The 25,926-nt window shown below is 45.0% G+C and overlaps 1 protein-coding gene across 3 annotated transcripts in view; it reads right to left on the bottom strand.

Annotated features, from left to right (window-relative positions):
* Nucleotides 1-6,414: 6,414 nt before the first annotated feature.
* ZNF438 (zinc finger protein 438) overlaps nt 6,415-25,926 on the bottom strand; it is a 102,297-nt gene continuing 82,785 nt past the window's right edge. For all 3 annotated transcript variants that reach the window (XM_019531173.1, XM_019531157.1, XM_019531164.1), the window contains 2 exons: nt 11,180-13,031; nt 6,415-7,330 (listed from right to left, as the gene is read on the bottom strand). In XM_019531173.1, the coding sequence (XP_019386718.1) occupies nt 6,724-7,330; nt 11,180-13,031 (2,459 nt within the window). In that variant the 3' untranslated portion in view covers nt 6,415-6,723. The remainder of the gene's footprint in view (nt 7,331-11,179; nt 13,032-25,926) is intronic.

Genomic DNA, 25,926 nt, shown 5'->3' with positions numbered 1-25,926 from the left:
ATTCAGCTTTGAGTCAACCTGTACCCTCTGTCCACTTTATAGTGGGATGGAATTCATCTTATTTAATATGCCTAATTGAAATGGCTTTCTAGAGACTGCTACATTTGAAAAATATCTTCTCACAAACTTTGATTAGCTTGATAGAAAATATGGCAGATGACTTTTAATGGCATCAAGGTGGATTTATTGGCAACAGTGTCAGGTTTGTGCTTAGCAAGAAATTGGCAGATAGTAAAAGGACTGGATGGAATTCAGGCTCCAAGGACTGAGAACTGTACAAGGATTTATTTGTATTGCAACATATGGCAGAAAATATTTACTTCAGTTAAAAGTGAGCGCTAAATAAAAACAAGGAAAAAACCTACCCTTACAGTGCAAAATTACCGCATTGCTCCTGAAATATAGGAAAATGTATTAGTATTATCACTACCAAGTCACTTATGCTTCTAGTGACAATAAGCAATAAGTCACTTATTGCTGGATTGGTTTTCTTGACCTGTTATACGTAGGCGTCATAGTAAAGTTGAAGCAAAGCAAAATTACTGAAGATGAAGAAATAAAATACTTTATTGGTGTCCTAATTGGCTTTGATGAAACATATAGCATTTGTTATTAGTGAAAGGTACCAGAACGAGAGTCTAGTCACAGAAGAAACCTAAGATAGTTACAGGCAATATCAGATTCCTCATGCAGCATGTGCCATACACCCTAGGAAGACCACTAATTCAAGCCTTATTTTTACCTACTAGAGGAGGGGGGTTTTGCCACAGGAATTCTCACTGGTAAGTGTTAAAGCCCCAACCCCTAGAGACAACCAACTGCATGTGAAACTCAGGCTTCATTTTAAGTACTTTTTAGCCCTTACGGTCGCAAAGAGTCCCTGAAGGCTTAAAAGCCAGAAAGCAAATAAAAAGAAGCCTAACTTGATCATTTTTTCCAGGTATGATTTTTTTTTAGTTGATCTTCTGTGCTTTGGAGACCTGACTCATGATTTTTTAGCAGTAAAACACTATAGCAGTTAACTATATTGCAAGTATGAGAGTGCTAATAATATAAACAAAAGGCTGGCTGTTGTCTACTATAGACTGTCTACTATACTGCTGTCTACTATTGTACAGCTGTATGGTGCTTAAAATGTCAGCTGCTGTATCAGATCCCTGTCTGTGCTAGGGCTTCCACCACTGGAATTGAATTGGTGCTAGTAACGTATTCCCCCTCTGCCCCCACCCCTCAAAAAAGTAAGAAGTGGCTGACAGCAACTGGACCAAATTTACTGTTTTATCCTACTATGAATATCTCTGAGGTGACAGAAGTCAGAATTTGACTATCTCTAGTAAAGGAAGCTATCTTGATTGACAAGTGACAGAACTCACCTGGAGATGGCCAGGAAGATGAAATAACTACATGTAATTATACAGAAGTGTTCTCGTGTCAAAGTAAACAGGGTTGTACTCGATCAAATTCCAGAAGCTAAAATCTGAACTAGTACAACTGTAGAAGTATGCTACTGGGATTTACTGTCTTTTTTTTAAAATACAGTATCTGTAAATATTGTCAACTCACTAATATCAGAAACATGTCCTAAAACCTTTTAGTTTCCACTTAAGGAATTCCCACTTGCAGAAGGATCAGCTCTATAAAGCCATATGCAAAAGCCCCAATTCTTCCTGAACAGGGTGGGTAGGTGTGTGGCGGGGGGTGGTCCTGCCCTAGGAAGACTAGCTGGCTGGATTAGGTTCCATTCGTTACAAACCAGGCAAAAATGAAGACATTTTGAGAAATGGAGGAAAAAACTCCCAGAAGGTATTGAATCAGCTGTAAACTCTCTGTTAAAATTAAAGCAGACAAGCTTTGCCACCCTTTTTTTTAGTTATCACGCAGCTTATTCTTCAAGAGGCTGAATGTTTTCTGTGTCATGTCCAGTACACAGACATTTTTGCACTTTAGATCTATAAGGAATTTGACAAGGAAACTTACTGTAGTTAATGACATTTGAATGTTTATACATCATAGCCACAACTCTACGTTATACAGGTTTGATAAGTGCCTGACATTATTTAAACTTATTCACTTCTTTCCAAAAGAGATGCACATCTAAGCAGAAGTAGTGTAGACATACAAACTACATGTTTGATCCTAAGCAAACTGATGACTTGCAAGCATTGGCTCTCAGCTGCACAACAGTAAATCTGAGATCTGCTTTCCTAAATTCCTGTTCATCCTTCTTATAACATTTTTGCTAAAGAGCTCAGTGGATGGTAGACAAAATAAGTATCTAACAAGGCATGACAGCAGCTCTGATGGGGCTAAATAGCAGAGAACTAAATTCTAATAAGTAAGTGAAGTTGAGCATTTCCTGCCAGCAACCATGTCAAGCTAGCCATAGGAAACTGTAGCGCTGCAGCTGGAGAAGGGCAAGATTCTGCAAGCCAGAGAAGGCAATGGAACTCATCCAGCATTGATTATTTATGGTGTGATGATGAAGGAACAACTTTCCATATGAGCAACAGCTTTAAAGTTGAACAGTGAAGTAGAAACAGAGCTTCAGAAAAAACAGAAGGGAACAAAAAACTACAGCTACAAAAACAATGACATATATTTCAATGATTTAAAAAATAATTTATGTGCAAAACAGATGTTAAGCTTGTCCAACTTTGAAGTAAACAGCAAACAGTATTCATGACAACCACTTTGTTTAATGGCAAACACACGCTACTTAATGCTTCTTTTCTATGTTATCAAAATGAACACAAATTCAAAATAAAAGCACATTTAAAACTAAGAGTTTGTCTTTGCATTTTCTTGCCCTCTTCACCTCATCATAAAAACCTGAAATGAATAAAATGGTTCCACCTTTAAAAAGCATCTGATTTTAAGCACGTGAAAAGGACACCAAACAGCAGCTCAGAACCATGCTGATACCAGCCTTTAAACAGCTTTAAATGTTCTGTGACCCTTTATCTTGCCCTACCATGGGTAAAGGGGCTGCAGAGGGAATAAGGAGCTCATTCCTAGTGAAGAACAAACTTCAAATTTGAATTTTTTTTTAAAGAATAACATGAAAATTTGCGACCATTCTTGTTGGAAAACAAAACTAACTGTTGAATGTGTATGCTTGCTATTCCTCTGGTTGGGTTTGTTGCAGAACCACTTTAATAAATACTTTTCCAAAGGGGTTTTCCAAGAACTGATCTGACATCACAGATGCTGATCCTGAACCCAAGGAAGTAAACATCAGAGCTGTCTTAATTTCAGCTCCTTTAAACATACACTGAAGGATAGGGGATTGTGTTAGGCCAGTGGGTGATTAGGGGAGGTGAATCAATATCTGCTATAAATGAGAAACATGATCAGAACAGAAAACCAGATATTTGGTTTTTTCTTTGCAAGCATCTTGTTTGGTCTTAAAAGCAATGAGGAAAAACACTAAAAGAAGGTCCAACTTAAAATGAAATGCTAGAAGCATCTTAGATTATTATTTATTAAAACAAAGAGTATGTTTTATGCTTAAGAGTGCAATTTTCTTTGATGCATTTTAACTACGTAACTGGAGGAAGAATTGTGCTCACATTCAAGCATTTAGTTTCAAAGATATCACACTGAGCAGTTTGATTTCAAGTGTTAAGAAAAGCTAATTCAGGAAAGATTGCTTCTTAATGTGAGCACACTGTACTAAATTAAATATGCTCCCTGTTTGACAGGAAACACTCAGCTTTAAAATAAGCTATTCCTTTCTAATATTCAGTACATTTTCCTTCACCTACTCAGTGATAGTCAATGGCAGCACATTTTGTGTCAGTGTCTGAGAATATGAACATTGTTTTTCTATCTCTGGCCACTAGAGATGTACAAGCATAGACCAGAGCAAAATATATATTTCAGAGGTAGCTTAGTCTTCCTTTTGCTAATGTCAATGAAACAACTAAGATTTTGTATTTACATCAACAGAAATAAGGAGAAAAGCCACCAAAAGTTACAGGGATTTTCTCCCACACCAAACACCCGTGTAGTATTTGTGAGAGTTTTTCTTTTTGTTTTCTATTTTAGTTGTTCCCAGTCTCATACTTTAACACTAGACTCCATTTAAAATAAGGAATGTCACTTAAAAGTTAGTAGAGTTGTTGGTTGTAGTGGTGTTAGTCTAAGGACACAAGCAGACACAGTTCTTTGGGTTGATCTTTTATCTTTTATTAGACCAACTAAAAAGTTGGAAAAATTGTTCTTTGCAAGCTTTTGGACACAAACACCCTCCTTTAGGCACTGAAACTCTCCTGATGCTTAAAGAAGGGTGTTTGTGCCCAAAAGCTTACAAAGAACAATTTTTTCCAACTTTTTAATTGGTCTCATAAAAGATACCCAAAGAACCTGTCTACTTAAAAGTTATCAAATTAATGTTATGATGTTAGAAATAACAGAGAGAAATCATGCAATAGCTTCTAGGGTCCTATTATTAGCATCTTACATTTTTAGTCCACATCTGCTTAGGCAGTCACAACCATGGTAAAACCTCAGACTTCGTAGAGTTAGCAAAATAGTTCACATCTAGTGTAGATTTTTAGGGTTGACTCTTCCATCACTGAACAGATGGACTTTGGCCAGAAGCAGAAACAAAAGGAGCACTGATGTAAAAAAGGGCACTGGCATTTTTATCATTCTGTCATCTAACTGTGCCCTGCTCACCTGTTCTGGGCACTATTAGACAACATTTCTCTAAGTAACTGTTATTAGTGCTCCAAAGAAGTGTCAGGATAGACAGTGTTTCAGTCAAGAATACATTTTAGACTGTGGCAACGCTGGCTGGCCAAACATTTGGTTACAACAGAGCTCCAGCATTTCATTTGCTTACAGCAGTTTAAATGGGTTTTATACAAGCCTGATTGTGAGTGCAGATGAAATCAAAGAAACAGCAATGTGAAGGTTGATCTTTGCAATCAGAGTCATATTTTTCTTTAAGAATGCTATGCTCTGAAGAATTCTGCAGAAATCCATGAGGACCTGGACTTCTAAATAGCCCTTGCTTGTGGCTTTCTATTTTCCCTGTGTACAACCACACCCCACCATTATAAGTGTAATAAAGCAACCATATATCCTTATACTTCCTGTGTTTGAACAGCTGGATCAAACTCTCGCCTGGAGACTTGCTGAAAAAGCGATTCACCCAGCCTGCTCTATGGTAGTGCAACTTAGTGTACCATCTATCTACAGTACTGCCTTAAACAGCATTATAAAATTGAGTCCCTGTAGTTTTCATAATAGTTTTGCTTCACTGTAAAAAGGGATGTGCATGTGAGGGCTGCTAACCCTGGTACTATAACCATTATTTATGTGGTTTACTGGATCATGGCACCCACGTACACTGGTGGAGGTAGGAAAGCCTGAATTATACAGTAACATCCATTTAAAAGCCCGGGAAAGATTTCCCTTGAACTTGTCAAGCACACATGTACACAAGAGAGACACAAAGAGCTGTGCTAGCACCAGTGGTGTTTCCTTTCATGGAAGGTCCAAGGACCTGCTTCAAGTTCCTTGTTAATATTATGCAGTCTCAGGAGTCCATCTGCCTAAATGTAACCAAACCAGGTTGCTATTTTTAACACATTATCTTTTATGATGGAGTCAGTCAAGCTCTGAGGGTTCCATTTAACTTCTCTGCTTCACAGGTGACAAGTATATTTTCCTTCATCCCTAAACAAGCTAGCTGCAAAAAAATACAGGACACTTTATCAGGGTAAAAAACCAGACCTGCTATTTATCAAGATAAAATGTAACACTTGTGAGACATGCAGGCAATGAACCTTCATGAAGTTAAAATGAAGAAAACAAGACTTAAAAGCCCTTTGTATATGAAATTTACATTATGAGATGTAAAGCCCCTAATAAATGAGCTGTCCTAGCATGCACATATGCAGAGAAGAGTATGTATACCTGCATGCATACACAGCATAATTTTGGAAGCACTATATTGGGACTGAAATTACATTTTTGATCTGCTTTTGTCATTCCACCCAAGAACAGCATTTGCATGCCATTGTTTCAGCACACTGATTCATATTGGGGTATAGTCTAATATAAGTTTGGTGTATCTCTTTTTGTCTTCACAATTTCAACTTCTAGCATTTTGCTTCCTTGTTTCTGCTTGAAGTTCTGAATGCACGAACATCTCAGGCACTTACAGACATCCAGGGAGGCTGCACCCACACGCTGTATATCCAGCATGTTGGAGCAGACTCGATTAATTGAGTCTGCTGGAGCATGGAAATTAACACGCTGAATTTAACATGCAGTGTACCCGCGCTGAAAAATGGCAGCAGGGTGCTTTGAACTAAAGCTTGTTGAACATGCTTTAGTTCAAAGTGTCCTGCTGCCATTATTTTTCAGTGTGGGGACGCTGATACACATGACACTCACGCACTTTTAATTAGTGTGGCTTGCTAATTGAAATGCCCCCCCAAACCAGTCCCACCTCCCAGAGCATGTCTATAAACACCCTTAGTGCACTGGTATAAAAGAGGTTTGTGTGTGCGTATCTGGAAAGATCGACAATACAAATACACAGTTTTCTATTTAGCAAAACAGATCTAAACTGTATGTACAAACAGCCCTACTGTTGACTGAAAAAAGTGACACTTTTCTGAGTCAGTTTTTGGGATACTGTGAATGAGACACAAATCATTCAGTAAACTTTGGAGGTGAATACTTTTCTAGCTGAATGTTGTCAATGCTTCATTTTTCGGTATTAGAAAGTTCGCTAACCCCCTGTTTGAAGAATGAATTAAAAATAGTCCAAAGAACAGAAGGGTCTTCACAATTATGGCAATTCTGCCAATGACCACAAAGATCCTCTTTTCTTCCAAATACCTGCTTGCATAAAATGCAGTTATATCCTGCTTTAGACCAAATTTGATTTTTTTTAGTTTGTGGAGCAGAGCCAATATTTTGCAATTCCTTTGCTGGTTCACTGTTCCCTAACTGAATCACCTCATTTTTAGTTAGTATATCACCATTATTTTCATGATGAAGACAGATTTGCCTTCTCAATTTTGGAAAAGTATAGAACTCCTCATAAGGGGCACGTTTCACCAGATTTCGGTGCTCATTCTGCTTCTTCCAGAAATGAGCTGCATGTTTGATCAGTTCCTCCTGTGGTCCCATGCCTCCTTGTAGAATTCCATCCTTTATTCTTCCTTGGATCTCCTCTCCATGAGCACACAGCAAATGAAACTTCATTTCAGCAAAGGACAGTGCAGTAAACTGGCATCGGCCACATTTGATCTGTACTTTAACATCTCGTTGACTATGAAACAGATCTTCAAAATTGCATCTATTTTCCCTAAAACAGAAAAAGGATATGCAAACTACCTCAATACTAGCTATGTGCAGAACAAAAATGAAAATTTCCCTAATCTCTAAGTAGCAAGAACTTTTATGAAATATCATACTATTATAACCATGCATTATTGCAGCCGTTAATGAAACAGACAATGTACAAGCACTGAGAAAAAGTAAAGTAGTAAAATGCTAGGCAAAGACAGCTAAAGCAATAAGCTAGCTGAAAGCAAATTTTATCTAAATTGGCACTGTCAAGTTAAAATTTGTTTCCAAAGTTAAGTTTTATAAAACTAAGCTTTGCCAGTCCTAAAACAAATAGAAATCTTTCACTGAAATGTTAAAAACAAAACACCCTCCCGTGCAGTGATTTCAACCCAAATATTGCACCACTGTACTAGTAACATGGAAGCTACAATAATTAGCAGCTGAGTACTAAAAGGAATTGACTTAGGAGAAATTCCAATTATAAAAACAACCCCATAATCACCACTAGGAATAATAAAAAGTAAAACAGAACTTCAAACAGGAAAAACTTCAAACAGTCTGTGATAGTTGTACAGGTAAAAGTATTTTAAATATATGATTTACTACCCAATATTGTAGTTTTGATTTCTTTTTATAATAGGATAACAAGCAAACACCATAAAGGAAATATGAACTAAATGTGACATCTCTAACTTTAATAAGGCATTTATTCAGAGAGCTTCATGGAGCTCTTTTGAGAGAAAGAGTTATGAATTAGAAAGGACTAGTATATAGTGATATGAAACAAGCTAAATTACCCAACAAATAAATTAATTATAAATGATTCATCATAAGAGGGAAAGCAAGGTTGAAAGAGGTGCTGCAATGCTTACTTGAGTCCAGTACTATTAATTGTTTAATTAATGTCTCAGAGGATGGAATAGAGAATACAAACGCACAGTAACAGAAAGCGCAGTGGGATGAAATTAAAATTCAGCACAGAATTAAGGCACAGGAGAAACATACTGAACCTAATTACCATATTTTCTCACAAGCAACATGCAGCTTTTTTCTAAAATCACCCCCACAAAACTGGGGTGTGTGTTTTAAACAGAAGTGCTTTGCCTTGCTGGAAAAGAAGCACTTCTTGGCACTGTGTATGCCATGCAACTGCCAAGATGGCTGCTATTTGCATCTGCTCAGCAAACTGAAGAGGCAGAATCCTGTTTTAAACCTCTCACAGCTACAGCCATTGGCTGAGCACTGCAGCTTGCACCTGAAGCATCAAGTGAGCTGCTGATAAAATCTTGATGATGCTTGTGATATGAAAAAAAACACTTTATTTATATAAAGAACTTACAGGAAAAAAGCAAAGGCCTTGCTATCACCTTCTGCAAGGGTCTGGGGCTTTTGTATGACAGAATAAGCCCGCCTGGAAACATAGGCCTGATCCAAAAGTGCAGGCACATGTGCTTTATGGCGCCACAAACCACATATGTTGCATGTTAAACTGTAACCTGCACTGCTAATTTGCAGTGCTGGGACAATATTTGCTACCAGAATTTCTCAGTAACAATAATAAAAAAAACAAACCCAAAAGAGGTGGTGCAAAGCACACCAAACTGCCATATGCTGGGGCAAAAGTGGAGACAGAGGAGCAGGCAGCCAAGCAGGAGAAGGAGCAGGGGGTGGAGAGAGCAGGAGGCTGGAGACAAGCCCCTGGAGATAAGCTGGAGACTTACCCTGCTCTCTCCAGCCCCTTGCTTGTTCTCTGCTACTGCCAGTCTGGGGGAGCTAGAAGAGCAAGCAGGGAGCTGGGGGAATAAATGGAGAGTGGGGGAAATGAACGGGGGAGAGGGGGAATGAACAGAGAGTGGGGGAACAAACAGGATGGGGGGGAATGAACAGCGAGCTGGGAGGAATAAATGGGGAGCAGGGGAACAAATGGGGAGCTGGGGAAAATGAGCCTCCTGCTTGTTCTCCTATTCTCTCCAGCCTCCTGCTTGTTCTTCTGCTCATTCTGCAGCCTCCGGAGGCTGGAGACCTGCATGGAGGCTGGGGGGGGGGGAGCTGTAGCCTCTGGAGGGGCCTGGGACCCTGTGGTGTGTCAATGTGCTGTGCGGAGGGACTCTGCCATGTTGGGAGCAGGGGACCATTGTGCAACGTGCACCCCCAGTACATGGCAGAGTACCCCCTCAGAAAAAGTGCCTTTGGGCGATTGCCGCTTGCCACCCCTCCCCCCCCACACCACCAGTGGCATCTGCGGACAGTCAGCAATCACTCACTGCTAGCCACCGCTGTCACTGCCGGTGGCGTCCATGGGCGCTCGCCACCCCTGCCCCTGCTTCTGCCATGCTCCCGCCAGCCACCATGGGCACACGGCCTTTATGCAGGGGCCCCACCCTTTCTAAGCAGCTCCCACACCCACAGTCCCCCACACCTACCCTCACACTGACTCACCCCCCCACATCCCCACACCCTCTCCTGCAAACCCCATATCCCCACACCCCACACCACACACCTGCCATGTCATAAGGAAACCAAAAGTAAACATTAAAACATACAGATACTTAGGATTTATTTTATTATGATGCTGGAGACACTGGTAGGCTTCCAAATTTCTTAAACATTGTAAATATAGCAATAAAACATTTCCCATCAAATCAATCCCCCTTTCTCTCTCTTGTTTATTCTAATTGTGGAAGAATGTGGATTTTGGGGTATTTTAAAAAGTGAATTTGGGATGCTGCTTCAGCACTATAGCTGACACAAGGGGCTAGTGTCCCCGGATACCAAGTGGATGGGCCTCAGAAGCTCCTGACAGCAAGTAGCCCTGAGCTCTAGCCAGGGCAGATTTTTACACTGCTGGGCCCAACACAGGTGCTGGCCCGGGCTGCAGATCCGGAGGAGCCAGGCAGCAGGGTTATTTTGCCCCAAGTGGCACAATTTGCTCCCCAACAAAGTGTGCACATGCACCGAGACAAAAAGCCCTGGCTCAAATTTACACCTCTTCTATCTGAGCTGCTACAAGCACACATGCTTGCATGTGTGGACTCACCCTCTGTGTTTCCAGGAGGACTTATTCTATGTCACACAGTCAGCCAGGACTCCGGGGAAAAAAAATGTCTACATTCTGCCTTTCAAAAACAAGATGGGTGTTTTATTTGGGGGTGTGTTCTAAATGAACAAATACAGCACAGTTCAATAAAACAAAGTCAGTCTGGTGCAAACCAGAAAGGCAGTATTTATCATATGTCAAGGGAGTTTAATGCAAGACTATATAGCAGGAACAGGAGCATTTCCGTTCTACTATGGCAAGGTAAATATTAAGTTTTTTTTGGTTAATGCAATTGCAGGCAGAAGCAGGAATCAATGCACAAACATAGACAAGGCAGCAGTATCTCAGAGAAGCAACTGGGGCAATGGTCTTTAACGTAGTGAAGGGATTTGTAAAGTGAACACACTGCCACACTACTCACTTTGTTGAAGTATAACCTTCACTGAGTACCACCATTGGGAAAAATACAACCTGACAGACTGCAGAGGAAAACAAGGCTAAAAATATACTAAATATCAAAATCATTTGGTTTTGTATATAGATAACAAAAAAGCAGTTTCACTGGCAGCTGCAGTATTACTTTAAAGGGAAATATTCAAGACTAGGCTAGTTACTCATCTATCAATGATAATTTGAGACTTAAAAATCCTTATAGACTATAGGAAGGAAGGGACAGAAAGAAGAGATCCAAAAGGATTTGCAAACAGCTGTGAGTCTTGTTCTGGAGGAAAAGTTAATAATAACTAAGAATTTTTACAGCAATAAAAAAGAAGCAGTAAACTCCTGATATCATTCTCTTATTGGCATTTAACTTACAGAGGCACTCACCTCTCTATTGATTCATCTGCCCCTTTTATATTTATGTCTCTGATCTTTAAAGCATCTTGCAACTGTTGTTCACTAGTGGAGAGCTCAGTGCTGATAACAACCCGGTGCACTTCCCTCAAATGGCCAAAATACACTTTTGCATGTCCAAATACTTTAGAACAGAATTCACAGCACACCAGTTTCTTGAGCCGACCTTCACTGTGATGAAGCTTCATGTGTGTGCTTAGACTTCCTGAATGAATATATGCTTTACGGCAAATTCGACAACTGTAAGGTCGCCTGTTTGTGTGTGTGTTCATATGGTCCTGAAGATGGTGTTTAAACTGGAAGTTGTGGTTGCAAACATGGCACTTATGCCACATCTTAGGTACAGTAGAAAATACATTCCTACACAAATCACTTGGTTTAGCAGAAACTTCTTCACTCTGTTTATAACTTAAATATTTATTGGGTAGTGAATTATTTAAATAAGTGTCTTGTTTTACCTGGTCAGGAGATTTGGACCCTACTATGGATGCAGATGTTAGTGGAGCTAAAGCCTGCATAACAACAACAGGTTTTGGCCTAATACTACGGTATTTTTTTACTTCATCTCCCTTTCTGTTTTTTGGTTCCTGAGGATCAACTTCTATTTTCTCTTTACCTTCTCCAAACTTATTAACAATGCGCTTCTTTCTTTTGGTCTGAAAGGCCAATATATCATCTGGGATTCTTTGTTTTCTCCCTCTTCTCTTCAAGGCTGCAGCATTCAATTTCTTTGGATTATCAACATCTACTTTACTTGCTGGACAGAAAGCATTTTCACACGTGGGTTGTTTGGAGACTTGTGCAAAAGATATAGGTAACAGTTTACCAGAAACATTTAAGGTTTTCACCAAAGATGGCATCTTTTCACAATCAGATGGTTGTACAGGAGCAGCAGCATTTGCAATGTTAGAATTTGGTTTAGATTTATAAAACATTGTTTTTTTTATTCTTGAATAAGGCAAAATAGGTAGTTTTCCTTTTGGTGTGGAGGGAGTCAATTGCACAGGGTTGCCCAAAACAGCTGGTGACAGGACAGTGACAGAGTTTGCAGAATTCACTGTTTTTTCTTTAACTCTCTCACATACAACAATGGAGCCTTTTGTGGTTTCATCTGCTGTTTCCATAGAATGCAAGTTTAGTTTTAGTGGATCACTTACACCCACTGGCTTGGATAAAGGTTCCTTAGCTGCAGATGGTTCTGACACAGCTTTAGCAGTGTCCATTCTGCTCAATAAAGAAGGTTCAGATTTGACATTGTTGCTTTCATTTAGCAAAGTAGCAACTGTAACTTCAGTTGACCCCTGATCCAGTAATATCATTTGTTCAGATGCACGAGTCATAGAATGAGTTTCAGAATGGTCTTCAGTAGAGGCAGTCACTGGTGGCATCTGTGATGAAGTCTGTGTCTTGACAAGAATCTTGTTATGTGTACCTGAAGCAGTGGTTTGAGTTGTTTTTTTGTCAATCAGCAATTTGCTTCTTACAGACTGATACCTAGGAATAGGTAGTTTGAGGTTTTCAGGAGGGGACATGTTTGACTGATGGATTTGTTGGGTTAGTGCAGGAGTAACCTGTGGCAAGGCCACAAGAGAAAAAGTTCCTTCATGACCAGTAACTTGCATCAGAGCATAATTTTGTGTTGGCACTATAAGTGGTTTAGAGCTTGCAGCTCTAACAGGAGTGCTATGCTCAGGCAGAGAAGGCTGAAGACAAGAAACCATTCCTGATGTTACAACTTTTGGTACCATTTTTGGTGCGATGGTCCTAAAGTGGCTTTTATTCTGAAAACCTTTTCCACTTTGTATTGTCCCTGAAGAGGATTTATCTGCAGCAATGAAATAAAATATACAAATATGTATGACAATGTCTTCATAAAATTAGTATATCAAAAAAGAACTTGTTTAAAAGTTTATGTGCAAACTTATTACATATATGAAAGATATTTAAACAACCACTAACTGAAGCATGGAGTTGGAATTACAGGCTTTAAACAATAAACTGAAAATCTAATAACCTTAAGAAATAATACATTTGGTTAATATTTAGCTCATACAAATAAAAATATTAGTTCTTCTTCTTCTAATCTAGCCCTTAAAGCAAATTCTTTCTATCCAAGTCATACAGCCTCATACGTTTACATCATTTTTCTGCATTAGAAAAAGATTGTTCCATTATCCCACCAGTAGTGCAACTGCACATAAGAACATAAGAATTGCTATTTCCTGGGTCAGACAATAAGTCCATCTTGCTCAACATCCTGTGTCACAGTGACAGAGCACGGATGCTGAAAGGGACAGTGAACGGAATATGACCAGGGTTTTTCCCACTGTTCTTCTCTCACTTGCAGCCTCCAGAATTTAAGGTCTAGGTCCCTAGGAAGTTCTAATTCAGAGGCTGTATTAACTCCCTAAAAGATATTAGTAATAGTGCAAGTGGTAGTAGAAGACAAGGCTTGGGCATTCTTACATTTTGTCATGAATCTCTCTCAGAGCAGTGCATTTAGAATAAGAGTACTTTTTTCTGGTATATACACACCCATATTAAGCATACTTTTCTGAACAAGTCATGCAATCTTGCAGTTCTTCTGTAGCATGGGGTTTTCTGGACATGGAAGAAGCTCAACTGATTAAATGTTTTTTAAAAATTACCACTATATAATATGCTAACATGCAAGAGAATCACAAGGGACTTGGAATAAAATGTACTATCACAAAAAACACAACTGCATTCATTTCTACTTTCTCAGATGATATGTAGCTTGGCTGCACAGTGTAAAGAGTCACCTGAAAACTATTCCTGTAGTTCTATTCCCTTGCAGGACTCAGGGCTTTTTTAAAAGCTTTTCTCAGAATTTCATGAAGTTTCTACATGCTCTTATAACTAAAGCATTTTTAAAGCTTTGACAGAGAAACAACGAAAAACATGCTGGTAAAAATAAATGGCAAAAAAATCTAAAATGTTAAAACATATGTTAAAATATATGGGTCCGCAGAGAGCCTACCTTTCGCAGAGTTTATGAAAGGATATTTAACATGCATTTTACTGCATCACAATCACTTCCTGTAATAGCCAACTGTTCATCAATAAACACTGTTTCTTATACCTCAAGTTGGCAATTGCTGAAACTATGGCAGGATCTCCCCTTCATTTTCTAGGAATGAGGGAGAGTAAAAAAAACCCAAAACCTTCAGCAATGATCCCAATATTCAAGAAATGCTGGGAACAGAAGAAAATATGTTGAGGGAAATTCAAGATTACTAGCGGTATTAAGTCAAACAGAAAACATAAACAATTAAAAAAATGTGGAAGGTTACAGAGTACACCCAAAAAAAGGAATTACCCTGAAGCTGTTTACTACGGCAGTTTCTGTTCTTTATTATACACACTAAGAACTCCATGTTAAAAATGTACATACAAAATGTTGAAGATAAATATAGACCAATTTTAAGTTTCTTCCAGTACCGCTAGCTCCAACAACTTGATATTTATGTTGGATGTTCTTCACATATGCTGAACTCCTTACAGTTTGCATTACAAGTTACATACATACATGAGTATGTGGATTAATGTAATCAGCCAAGGCATATAATTCTGAGCTGTAGACTGGATACTGAACTTGAAAGCTAATAACATAGGTCAAAGTGACTGTATTACTTAAAAGCAGTAAATTTCAAGGGAATTATATTTTCCTTTATGGACTAGAGACTGCAGTTCTAAGATTATCCTTACTAGACAGTACCCCTTCAAGGTTTCTGGGTAAAAATGGGAAGAGGTGCTATGAAGCTGTGATGTCACAATGTCATCCGTCTCAAGAATTGAGAATGTTTGCCATGAAAAAAATGAGGATTTTGTGTTTTTACAGCGAATTGTTAGAATCGCCAGAAAAAAAAAGTTAATGAAAAATGTGGGAGCCATTGGTTCTCACGGTTGCTGCAGCAGACTGCCAGAGGCATAGAAACCCCCAGCAAACAGGGAAGCAGCCAAGATGGTGGCTCCCCCTCCTCCGCTGATTGGCCAGGAAGGCTGCCCATCATGAGGCCTCATCCCTCTCTACCAATCGGCAGCAAGGGGTTGGGTTGCATAAACAGCAGCACTCTCAGGCAATCAGTGGCAAGGGATGGGCCACTGCTAGGACCCCTCCCTCAGCCAATCAGCATTGTGGAGGCTCAGCATGGAAAAACATGGATTCTTACTTTTTTATCAGATCATTTTGGTTTTTTTAATGAAAGAAAACTAGGATCCCTGCTTATCACATTCCAAATGCAGTGGCTTCCACTCTCCTTTCCCTCACTTTCCTTCCCAGCTCCTTAGGTTTCATTATTTTTATTTGCTCAAAATCCCATTCAACAATTAGCATAAAACAGAGGTGCTCAACCTGTAGCATAAAGGCCAAATGCAGCCTGTAGAGCTATTGTACCTGGCCCACGGGTCTCCACATGGGAAGTGGCAGCCATTTATATGACCATCCTCCCCCCTGTCAAATTGCCAAACTCCAAGCCACATGCCACACGAAAGAGCTGGGCTGCACCCCCCTCCCTGTGTCAAAAAAGGCCACACCTCTTCCCACCCACATCTGGATAGGGGACAGGCATGTCCCTGCCCTCTCCCCTCTGTGGGTCGAGGCCACACTCCCTTCTTCCATGGGGCTGGGTCATATTACCTTCGCCAGAAGGGCAGTGTTAGGGTTAGGTTTTCCCTGCCACCCTCCAAGGGGTTGAATGATGACAGCCATGGCCACCCCAGGTGCCAGATCGGGCCCACTTGTGGCCTGCCTCCTCGATTTCCTGGTCCCCTCCATTTCCACCCCCATTACCCTACTCTGCTGCTCTGGGGCAGTCTGCATCAGTGGTGGCCCCAGCTCAGTCTAACCAGGGAGAAGCAGCAGGAGCACCTGGCAGGCTAGGGCTAGAGGGAACAGAGCCAGAGCAAAAGATAAGAGGGGAAGGGGAAACTGTGTCGCATGGGTCAGCAGCAGGGGGAGCGAGGGTGCACACAGGTACAGGCACAGGGGGCATGTGGTGGGGTTGGAAGTTCCCTCCTGGCTGCATGTCCCCTCCCCTGCCAAATGAGCTATTTCAGGCAGCAGCCCAGCTTCAGCCCTGAGCCTGGGGACAAAACTAGAGCTGAGTCACCACCTGCCCTAGGCAGGTCTCAAATCCAAGCTCAGGGTTATTTTTCCCCATGCTAACCATAGTTGTGGGGGGCACCTCAGCTTGAACTCAAGTATATACAGTAACTGAACATCCGAAGCTTGGGAGCCTCTCTTGTGTAGTTACTTTCATGTGGACTCAGCAGACACTTAAGTAGCAAAACCTGCTTTTACCCTGTTTCCTAACTTATAATTCCCAGCAGCTGGTTTCTAGGGAAAATATGCATGTTGCATTCAAGAAAATATGGTGTATACCTATGTACACAACTTAACATAAATATGGATCATGTAGAATCGTTCTTTTTGCCTTCACTGAGATGTCAGTGTGGGCACACTGAATACAGCTATTCTAAATGAAACCTAAGTTCAACTGCCAGTTCTGTAATTGGCCCACTAGGTGGCCTTGGGTAAGCCAATCCCTTTTCTGTGCCTCAGTCTTCCCATCAGTAAAACAGTAATAATAATGTTGATCTACTTTGAAATTGCTTTGAAAACAAACTGATGAAAAGCACTGTCTAAGAGCAGGATATTATTAAATAATGTAGACTCTTAGTCTGAAAACAGTATGTCTCAAGGTTGTCTTTTCTGACACTACTATCTATGAATAGTATAAAAAAATAGATTGATTGTCTGCATGAAGTCAATGAGTTAAAAACATATTTGAACTACTACTGCTAGAAGACATTAGTCCCAGGATAACCAAAGCACATTTTCTTGGTAACTCTTGTCAGTTTCAATTAGTTCAATTGAAAAGCAGAGAGAAATAAGAAAAATGTTTTGCTTTTTATTACAAAGATTGAAGTCCATCTCATACTAGCTACTTACCCTAAGTGCACAACTGGACCAATGACAGAAAAAATGAATCAAAAGAATGACAGGCTTTGCTTTGTAAGGAAATGAAGAATTTAGATTTGGGGGTAAGGATGGATGGAACAGTTATACTGAGTTAAGAGTGAGGAGCACTCACTGCACACCACGTGATTTACAGCAGTTTAATGTGGCTACTTTATCTCACAGTGGATGCATCTATACAAGGTGCTTTACTGCACAGTAGACTAATTTACTGTGCAGTGAAGTGTCACTGTCTACACATGCAGGCACTTATTGTGCAGTAAATTAGTCTGAGTGGTTAGCTTACTACCTGCATTTGCAGGTAGTAAACTAACCATGCAGTAGGTACTGTGCAGTCGTGCATGTGCAGAGGCTGACCAAGACCAAATTGGCTCTCTGTCATTCACACCAACAGAAGGCCAGACTCAGGCTTGCCCCAGAGCCATGGGGCAGAGAGTTTCTCCAGCCCCATGGCTGGGACACCTCTTTGCCTACCTCAGCCTGGACTTTAAACCCCTGGCCTGACTCCAGGGACTGTGCCACCTGCTGCCTGCCCCTAGCCATCGCATCACATTGTGGAGCAGCAGCTCCATGCTGGCTACAGCAGGTTCATGGAACCTTGTGGTGACCTCCAGGGCCTGTGCTACCATGTGGCTGCTTCCCACCCACCATGCCCCTTTGCTACAGGCATATGCCAAGGCCTGGAGTCTCTGGTAGAGCCCTCAAGGGCATCCTTGGTGACACCACAGACAGCATCCTGGGGTCCCAACTGGGCACAGGGAGAGGTAGCTGACCTCATCGCACTGTGGGGCGATGCCAAAGTGCAGAGCCAGTTTGCCCAACGCATGCACTCCAACGCCCACAAACACGAGACCCTAGCAGGCCTCATGAGGGAACAGGGGCATCAGTGGTCTGTGTGGTAGTGCTGCATAAATGTCATGGCCCTGAGGGCGCAATGGGTCCGTGTCACTGATCACAACCACCGGTCTGGGGCTGCCCACAGACCACACATGGCAGAGGCCTCTCTGGAGAGGCCTGCTGTGGAGAGATCAAGGGCATCACTAGCTCTGTGTCCCAGCCAGGAGGAAGCCCCTTGCTCCTGACCCAAACTGGTGTGGGCCTGCCACCATGGGAGCAAACTGCCTGGCCTACAAAGGTGAAAGTGGGGATTTGGGCTGGACCACCCATAGCAGCTGCTGTCAGGAGCCAGAGCTGGCCCAACCTGGATAGGGGATCAGGATGGCAGGCTGCCTGCAGCAAGCACCAGGCGGGCCACCTGCCCTGCCTACCCATGAAAGGAATTAGGATGGAGGGCTCAGCTGGTGGCTGCCCACCCAGCCAACTTACCGTGTTCTCTGGACACCTATGCACACACAAGCCCCAATCTGAGGCCATGTAGCGCACAGCTCCTTGGCATAGTACATGCTATCTCTGAAATGTTGCAAACTCTCACAAACAGCCTCTCTCAGGGAAGAAGCACCAGCTGCCTCCATGGATGTGACCTCAAGGATACCACCAACCTTGGCCAGTGCCCTCTGCATGCACCACCTCCAACAGCAGTAGACACAAGACCAGATCCTGCTACTGGACTGGCTGGTCGCTGTTGTGGAGAAACAAGCCTGACATGCTGACGATGTCATAAGCGAGTGGAAGACAGACCATGAGGACTATGCATTCTGGGACAGGCTCCTGGCCCTAGAGGAGAGGTGTGTTGCCCTACTCAAGAAGATGCTAGATGTGCAGGAATGGCAGGCCACCATCGTGGCCTGGGCAATGGAGGCCACAGAGGACTGTTGGGTGCTAGACACCACCTTTGCCCTGGCGGTCACCTTCATGCTGCCCACTTCCCAGCCCATGGCCCTGGCCCTGCCTAACCCTGGCAGCCACTTGCAACCCAGTAACAAGCCTCACAGTGGGCTTGGACTGAGGTGCATGTGGACAGGAAATGCCATGCCTCTGGCCTCTGGCCCCCAGGCAGCTGCGGCCTATTTAGGCTTACTGTGCAGTAAGCCTAAATAGCATTAGTTGCACGTGTAGACATTACTTGCATGTGTAGATGGCATGTGTGCCTAATAAGAGGTAACTAAGCCTGGGCAGTTTACCTCTGAACGAAACAACTTCCACATCACCTCAGTTTAATTTTTGCTTCCTGTGAATTATACCGGGTGTACAAAACAGATAGAGAAAATGAATTTGGCATGTGGTGTGCTCCCCCCACCTTTCAATCCAATATAATTATTTTGTCTGCCCATCCCCAAACAGCGCTGCATATTTTATTAAATTTGTCTTGATTTTCCTTACTGTTTTGATGACTTTAAAAGAAGCAATCTTTAGAAAGAATAAATAACTGAAATTCAGAAGAAAAAATTTATACCAATCATCAGTATTAAACCAATGTGAGTCAATGCTAGCCAGCCAGTTCTTTTTAGCAAACTTCCATACACACTAAATACCTGTGGATACTCTCTTTCCAGAGCAAGTTTCTTGTGTTTGCTGACACAGCATAGTTTGTTGGACACACTGTTTCTCAACAGGATTAGCATGCAAAAAAACACCACCTGCAGAAGTGCTTCAGTCAGTTATAAATAGGTCCCAAGACAAGAAATACAAAAAAGACAATATAAAACATTATCTTCCAGTTATTGCATTAAGAAAAACTACTGCTTCTTGATCTTTGCCATTTTTCTCTGCTCAAATAGCACTTTAAAAACGTATATATTAAATGCTAAAGACAAAGTGATAGTTTAATAAATGAGTAAGGCAGGTTAATGTGGTAAACAGACAAGATGATTTAGTTTTAGTGTCATGGCATGCAGTCAACAATACCAAAAAAAAATGCTCCCAGTAAACTGAGGTTTCAGTGGTTTTAAGAAAAGGTCTCAAATACAAGGGGGGGGCTCAATGCAGTGCCATTTTATACTTCATATATGTACAAGTTATATAAATTAAACACAGAATCCAGCTAAGTATATTCGCAATTGGTGGTTCTGATGCCTGACACTGACCATTATAAGTTCCTGTTTTCAGTTGCCTGTAACTTTGCCAAACTCAAACTGCTTAAGCTGAAATTTTCCAGTTTGCTGCAGAGTGAAATATCAGTCTAAATGGTTCTACCATTTCCAAAGAGGTCGCTAGGAGAAAAATTTAGGCAAGCTGTTCTTTGAACAGATCTAGCACCCACTTCTCAAGGAGAATGGAGTTAAAATATGGCAGGCCAGCAGCCTTTCCTGCCCCTGTGCAAATCCATCCAAAACTAGCTATGTTAAAAGATCTTCAAATTACTTCTCAGATTTTAGTACCTAAACTTACTGAAAATCCCATTCACACTGGGCATGATTTAACCTGGGGCTGAACAACACTTTCCATGCAACTGCATGGAAAACTACATTGTCATAGATCTGGATTTGTCTGAACTGAAAGCACAGAAACCGTTTCTCTTGTGATCTCAATGGTATCCCAATTGTGTCCAGACAACTTGGGGTTGGGGGAAGCTTCTGGTTCCAACACAGGCAGAACACCCCAGGACAAGGTGTCCGCAAGCCCACCCGCAATGGCGCACGTTTGGGCGCCCGCGGATCGCTGTGGGGCTTGCCCTCCTGATCCAGGGGTGGCTCCCGCTCCTGGTATGCTCTTGTCAAGTCCGCCTGCCACGACTTTGCTGTTATTAGGTCCAGTGAATTCCCTGGCGCGCGCACATCCAAAAGCGGTACCTCCTGTCCAGTCTGGTCTGGGGTCCTTGAGGGCTCCTGCCTCCCCTACACCCTCGCCCAGGCCTCCGTAATGAGTCGAAAGGGGGGCCCCCCTCTCCTCAGCTGAGGTGGGGTAGTCCCTTGAAAGAAAATTGTCCCATTAGTGACACGCGAGCCGCTCCGCCAGCTCCCCGCCGGGGCTGGCTCAGGTTTCTTGGTGAGTCCCGTCCGCCTCCTGCCGGAGGCCTGTGTTCCCCGATTGGGGTTCCCTCTGGGCGGCGGGAGCACGCCGCTCCTGCCTGGGCTCTGTTTTCTGCCCAGTACCGCACGGGCCGGCCCGCCTCCGCCGCTTCCGGCTACGGGCCGCGCTGCTTGGGGCTGGGATGGGGAGCTCCCCCACCCCGGCCTTCACAATCCGGTCAATGGCCCACAGGGCCCTCCGTCCCTCATATCCTGCCCCTACGGGGCCCTACCCGGCTCCAGAGGACCCTCGCCGGGTGCCGATCTGCCGTCCTCCCTCGTGCCGCTTCCCCGCCGGGAAGCTCCTCCTCCTCCTCCAGCTCTTCCGGTTCCCCAAAGCTTTGCGCCGGCGCCACTTTTGAGTCGCCCGGCTCCTTGCCGCACCTGGGGAAGTTAATTAAGGCGCGGGCCGCCAAGCACTGCGTGGGGTTCTCTTCCCGGGCTCTCGTCCCTGCTGCGGCCGCGCCACCACTCTCGCGCCCTGCGCTCCCACGCTGCCGGCCCCGGCCGGATGTGCTCCGACCAGCCTGGTCAGCCCTGGGGCTCTCTGGGGTCAGGGCTCTTCCACACACCCCCTGCCTTAAGATGCCGTTAGGCGCTCTTCCTATTTCTTCCTTTCTGTCTGTAGGTTCCTGACCTTCACCATCCGTGTCCCCTCCACATCAGGATAGGAAGTCTGCCACCATATTCATTTTGCCCAGCCTATAGGCCACTGAGAACCGGTACGGTTGCAGGGCTAGAGCCCACCGCATAATACGCGCACTGTCTGTCTTAGGGGTGTGTAGCCACCTCAGGGGCGCATGGTCTGTCACTAGTCTGAACTTGTGGCCCAGAAGGTAATAGCGGAAGTACTTGACCCCTCACTTTATCGTCAAGCACTCCCGCTCTATCGTGGAGTACCTGGTCTCCGGGTCATTTAGCTTCCTGCTGGCGTAGGCCACTGGTCGCTCCACCCCATCCACCTCTTGCGAGAGGACTGCGCCCAACGCAGTTGCTGACGCGTCCATCTGCAAAGTGAATGGGAAAGTGAAATTGGGGGTATGAAGGACTACGTCCTGGCACAAGGCTCGTCTTACCTCCGCAAAGGCTTTTCGTCACTGGTGGGTCCATTCCACTGCCCCCGTTCGCTGGCCTTTAATGGTTTCGACCAGCGGCGCCGCGATCTCTGCGAAATGGAGTATAAAGCGGTGGTAATAGCTTGCTAATCCCAAAAATGCTCTCATTTGCCTCTTTGTGGCCGGTTCCTTATATTCCCGGATGGCTGCCACCTTATCCATCAAAGGCCGTACCCGACCCTGTCCGACTAGAAACCCGAGGTACTTGGTCTCACGTTTACCCAAAGCGCATTTTTTTGGGTTGGCCGTCAGGCCCACTTGCCGCAGCTCTAGGAGGACTGCCCTTAGGGCCCGCATGTGTTGCTCCCAAGTATCGGTATATATGATGATATCATCTATACAGGTAGCGGCATACTTCTGGTGAGGCGCTAGGACCCACTCCATGAGCCTCTGGAAAGTAGCGGCTGCTCCGTTGAGCCCAAAGGGTATGCATTTGAATTCAAAAAGGCACCATAGTGTCCCGAGGGCCGTTTTGCACTGATCTTCTCTCCGCAGCGGGATTTGCCAATACCCCTTCAATAAGTCGAGTGTCGAGATATACTTGGCCTGGCCGATGCCTTCTACGAGTTCGCTGATGTGCAGCATTAGGAATGCATCGAACTGGGTTATCTCGTTCAGCCTCCAGAAGTCGATGCACAGCCGTAGGCTGCCATCTGGCTTCTCCACTGGCACGACTGGACTGAGCCAGGGGCTCCGCAAGGGGGTTATAATCCCTTGCTCGAGCATCGCCTTGACTTCTTTCTCGATCAGCAGGCGCTTATGGTAGGGAATGCATTGCCACCTCTTTCTCACTATCCGTCCCCCCTTGGTGACAATCTGGTGTTCCACACCGCGCGCCCTTCTGGGGTGCTCGGTGAAGATGTCTCGGAACTCGTGCACTAGCCCCGTCATTAGACGCCGCTGGGTCGGAGTGAAATGTGCCCCGATCGCTACCTCGCCCGGCTCCGCCCCTGGTGCAATCAGAAGCCCCTCAGGTCCACTCCACTCCTTTAAGAGGTTCACATGAAAGATCTGGCGTTCACTTCTAGCCCCGGGGCACAAGATCTCATAGTCCACTGGCCCCACCTTCCTGGTAACTGTGAAAGGGCCTTGCCACTGCGTGGTGAACTTGCTCGTGGCATCAGGCAGCATCAGCAGGACCTTTTGCCCTACCCTTAACTCTCGGGGTTGTGCCTTCCTGTCATAGAGCTCCTTTTGGTGCGCTTGGGCCTTCTCTAAATTAGTCTGAGCAATCTCCTGGGCTGCTTGCAGACGGTCCCGGATTTCCTGCACATATTCTCTCATTCTATCCCCATGTTCCGGAGCTGCCTCCCACTCCTCCCGTTGGACATCTAGCAGACTACGGGGCGGGTGCCCAAACGTTAGCTCAAAAGGAGAGAGGCCTAGGGAGGCCTGGGGCGTGTCCCTTACCGCAAATAGCAGGGGTGGAATCATAAGGCTCCACTTGTGAGGTTCCGCCTGTGTGCACCTCCTCAGCATCCCCTTTAAGGTCCCGTTGAACCGTTCCACCAGCCCATTGGTTTGCGGGTGGTAGACCATCGTCCGGAGGTGCTTAATGTGCAGTACCTTACAGAAGGCTTTAAGGACCTCAGACATGAAGTTAGACCTCTGGTCAGTCACTATCTCCCGGGGGATCCCAAACCGTGCAACTCATTGCATTAAAGACGCCGCGACTTTTGCGGCAGTTACCACTCGCAAGAGGAAAGCCTCAGGGAAGCGAGTTGTATAATTGATAAACACCAGGATATACTGGTGTCCGCCTACGCTCTTTGGAAGGGGCCCCACCACATCTAACGCTACCCAGGAAAAGGCTTCTCGCACCACCGGCATAGGCTGCAGTGGTGCCTTCTGTGGCCGGTTGGGGTTGACCTTTTGGCAGACGTGGCACGAGCGACAGTACTTCTCCATGTCCTCGTAAAGGTGGGGCCAAAAGCACCATCGGGTCAACCTGGCCTCCATTTTGTCCTTCCCCAGGTGGCCCCCCAGGGGGTGTTTATGCGCCAGCCACAGGAGCTGGTCCCAGAAGGCCCGCGGGATTATCAATTGCGGGGTCTCTTCCCCCTCTCACCTTCCGCGCTTCACCCTGTACAGCAGCCCGTTCCTTATCTCAATCTGCCGGGTGCCCTGGGGCCCGTCCGTGGGGCTTACCTGAGGGGTATCTTCCCGTGGACCCAGTTCCCAGAAAGCGGTCAGCTCCGGATCCCCCTCCTGCTCCCTTCAGAACGGCTCAGACCGGATCAGCTCACCCAGTGGCAATGCCGGGGTTCCTGGGTCTTCTTCCCCCGCCAGGCCGCTGCCGTCGCTCCGGCCCTTTCTTCGGTCTGCCAGGATGTCAAAGATCTCCAGCCAGTCGCGGCCAAGGATCATAGGGTAAAGGATGCCCTCCTTCAGTCCCATGGGAATCCGGCGTTGGACCTCGCCTACCCGGACTGTCAGCATCCGCCATTTGATAAAGCTTTTTTCCTTGTGCAGGCATACCAGGTGGATACCCTCACACCGGGGTGTCTGTTCCCACTTGATCAGTGAGGGTCTGACCAAGGACTGTGTACACCCGGTGTCCACCACTGCCTGGATGGGGACTCCCTCTACCCACGCCTGGACCTGAGGCAGCGGTTGGATAAGTGCGGGGTGGTGTTTGCCCACGCTGCAGTCCATGGCCTCAGTCTCCGGCGCCCCTTCGGGTGCCAGATGGCATTCCTGCTGGTACTTGTTCCTGAAGGGGTCCCCTCTCAGTCTCTGCGGGCAATTCCTTGCGAAATGCCCCCTTTCCCCGCAGGTGAAGCAGGCGGGGCCTTGCCCGCCCCCTTTCTTCACTGCCTTACTATCCGCCACCCGCCTAGTGGTCGGCTCCAATGTCTTTGTGCCGCCTATCCAGCGCCGCTCCCCTCGAGCGGTGTCGAATCGCTCAGCCCACTGAAGGGCCTCTCGGGAGGAGGTGGGGCAGTGGCGCCGTACCCATATTTGGGTCTCCTCCTCCAGGTCATCAATGAATTGTTCCATTAGGACCAGATCGAATATCTGCTCCTTGGAGGTGCTCTCTGCTCTGAGCCACTTGCCCAATAAGTCTGCCAGAGTCTGCCATAGTATACGGGGGGTTCTTACCTCCGCTGGCTTCTTGGTGCAGAAGGCCTGCCGCTGTCTCTCCGGCGTAATGTCCAATCTACGTAGAATCTCCCCCTTTACTTTGTCGTAGTCAGTCGCGTCACTCCGTGGCATGGCCCGGTAGGCCACCTGGGCCTGCCCAATCACCAGGACGCCGAGCTGACCAGCCCACTTTGTTTTGTCTAATCCTGCCGCTATAGCGGCTCTCTCGAATATTTCGAGGAACGCCTCCGGGTCGTCCTCTGGCATCATCTTGGGCATGCGCCATTCTACGTTGCCCCGAGTCGCCCCCATTTGCTGCTGTACCCAATGCTCCTGCCAGGTGATCTGCCTCGCAGCCTGTTGCTGCTGCTGTTGCAACAGCTGCACCATCACGCTGAGTAGCTGTTGCATTGGGTCGCCGAGGTGTCCAGCTGCCTGCTAATCCATCGTGGGAGCGCTGAGTGTCTAATAGGCCGTCGCCACTTCCCGGCCAATGCACCAAAATGTCCGCGAGCCCGCCCGCAATGGCGCGCGTTTGGGCGCCCGCGGATCACTGTGGGGCTTGCCCTCCTGATCCAGGGGTGGCTCCCGCTCCTGGTATGCTCTCGCCAA

This window comes from Crocodylus porosus, unplaced genomic scaffold (assembly GCF_001723895.1).
Source record: "Crocodylus porosus isolate Cpor-Errol unplaced genomic scaffold, CroPor_comp1, whole genome shotgun sequence".
Taxonomy (NCBI): domain Eukaryota; kingdom Metazoa; phylum Chordata; order Crocodylia; family Crocodylidae; genus Crocodylus; species Crocodylus porosus.
This window is presented reverse-complemented; position numbering and strand designations above follow the sequence as displayed.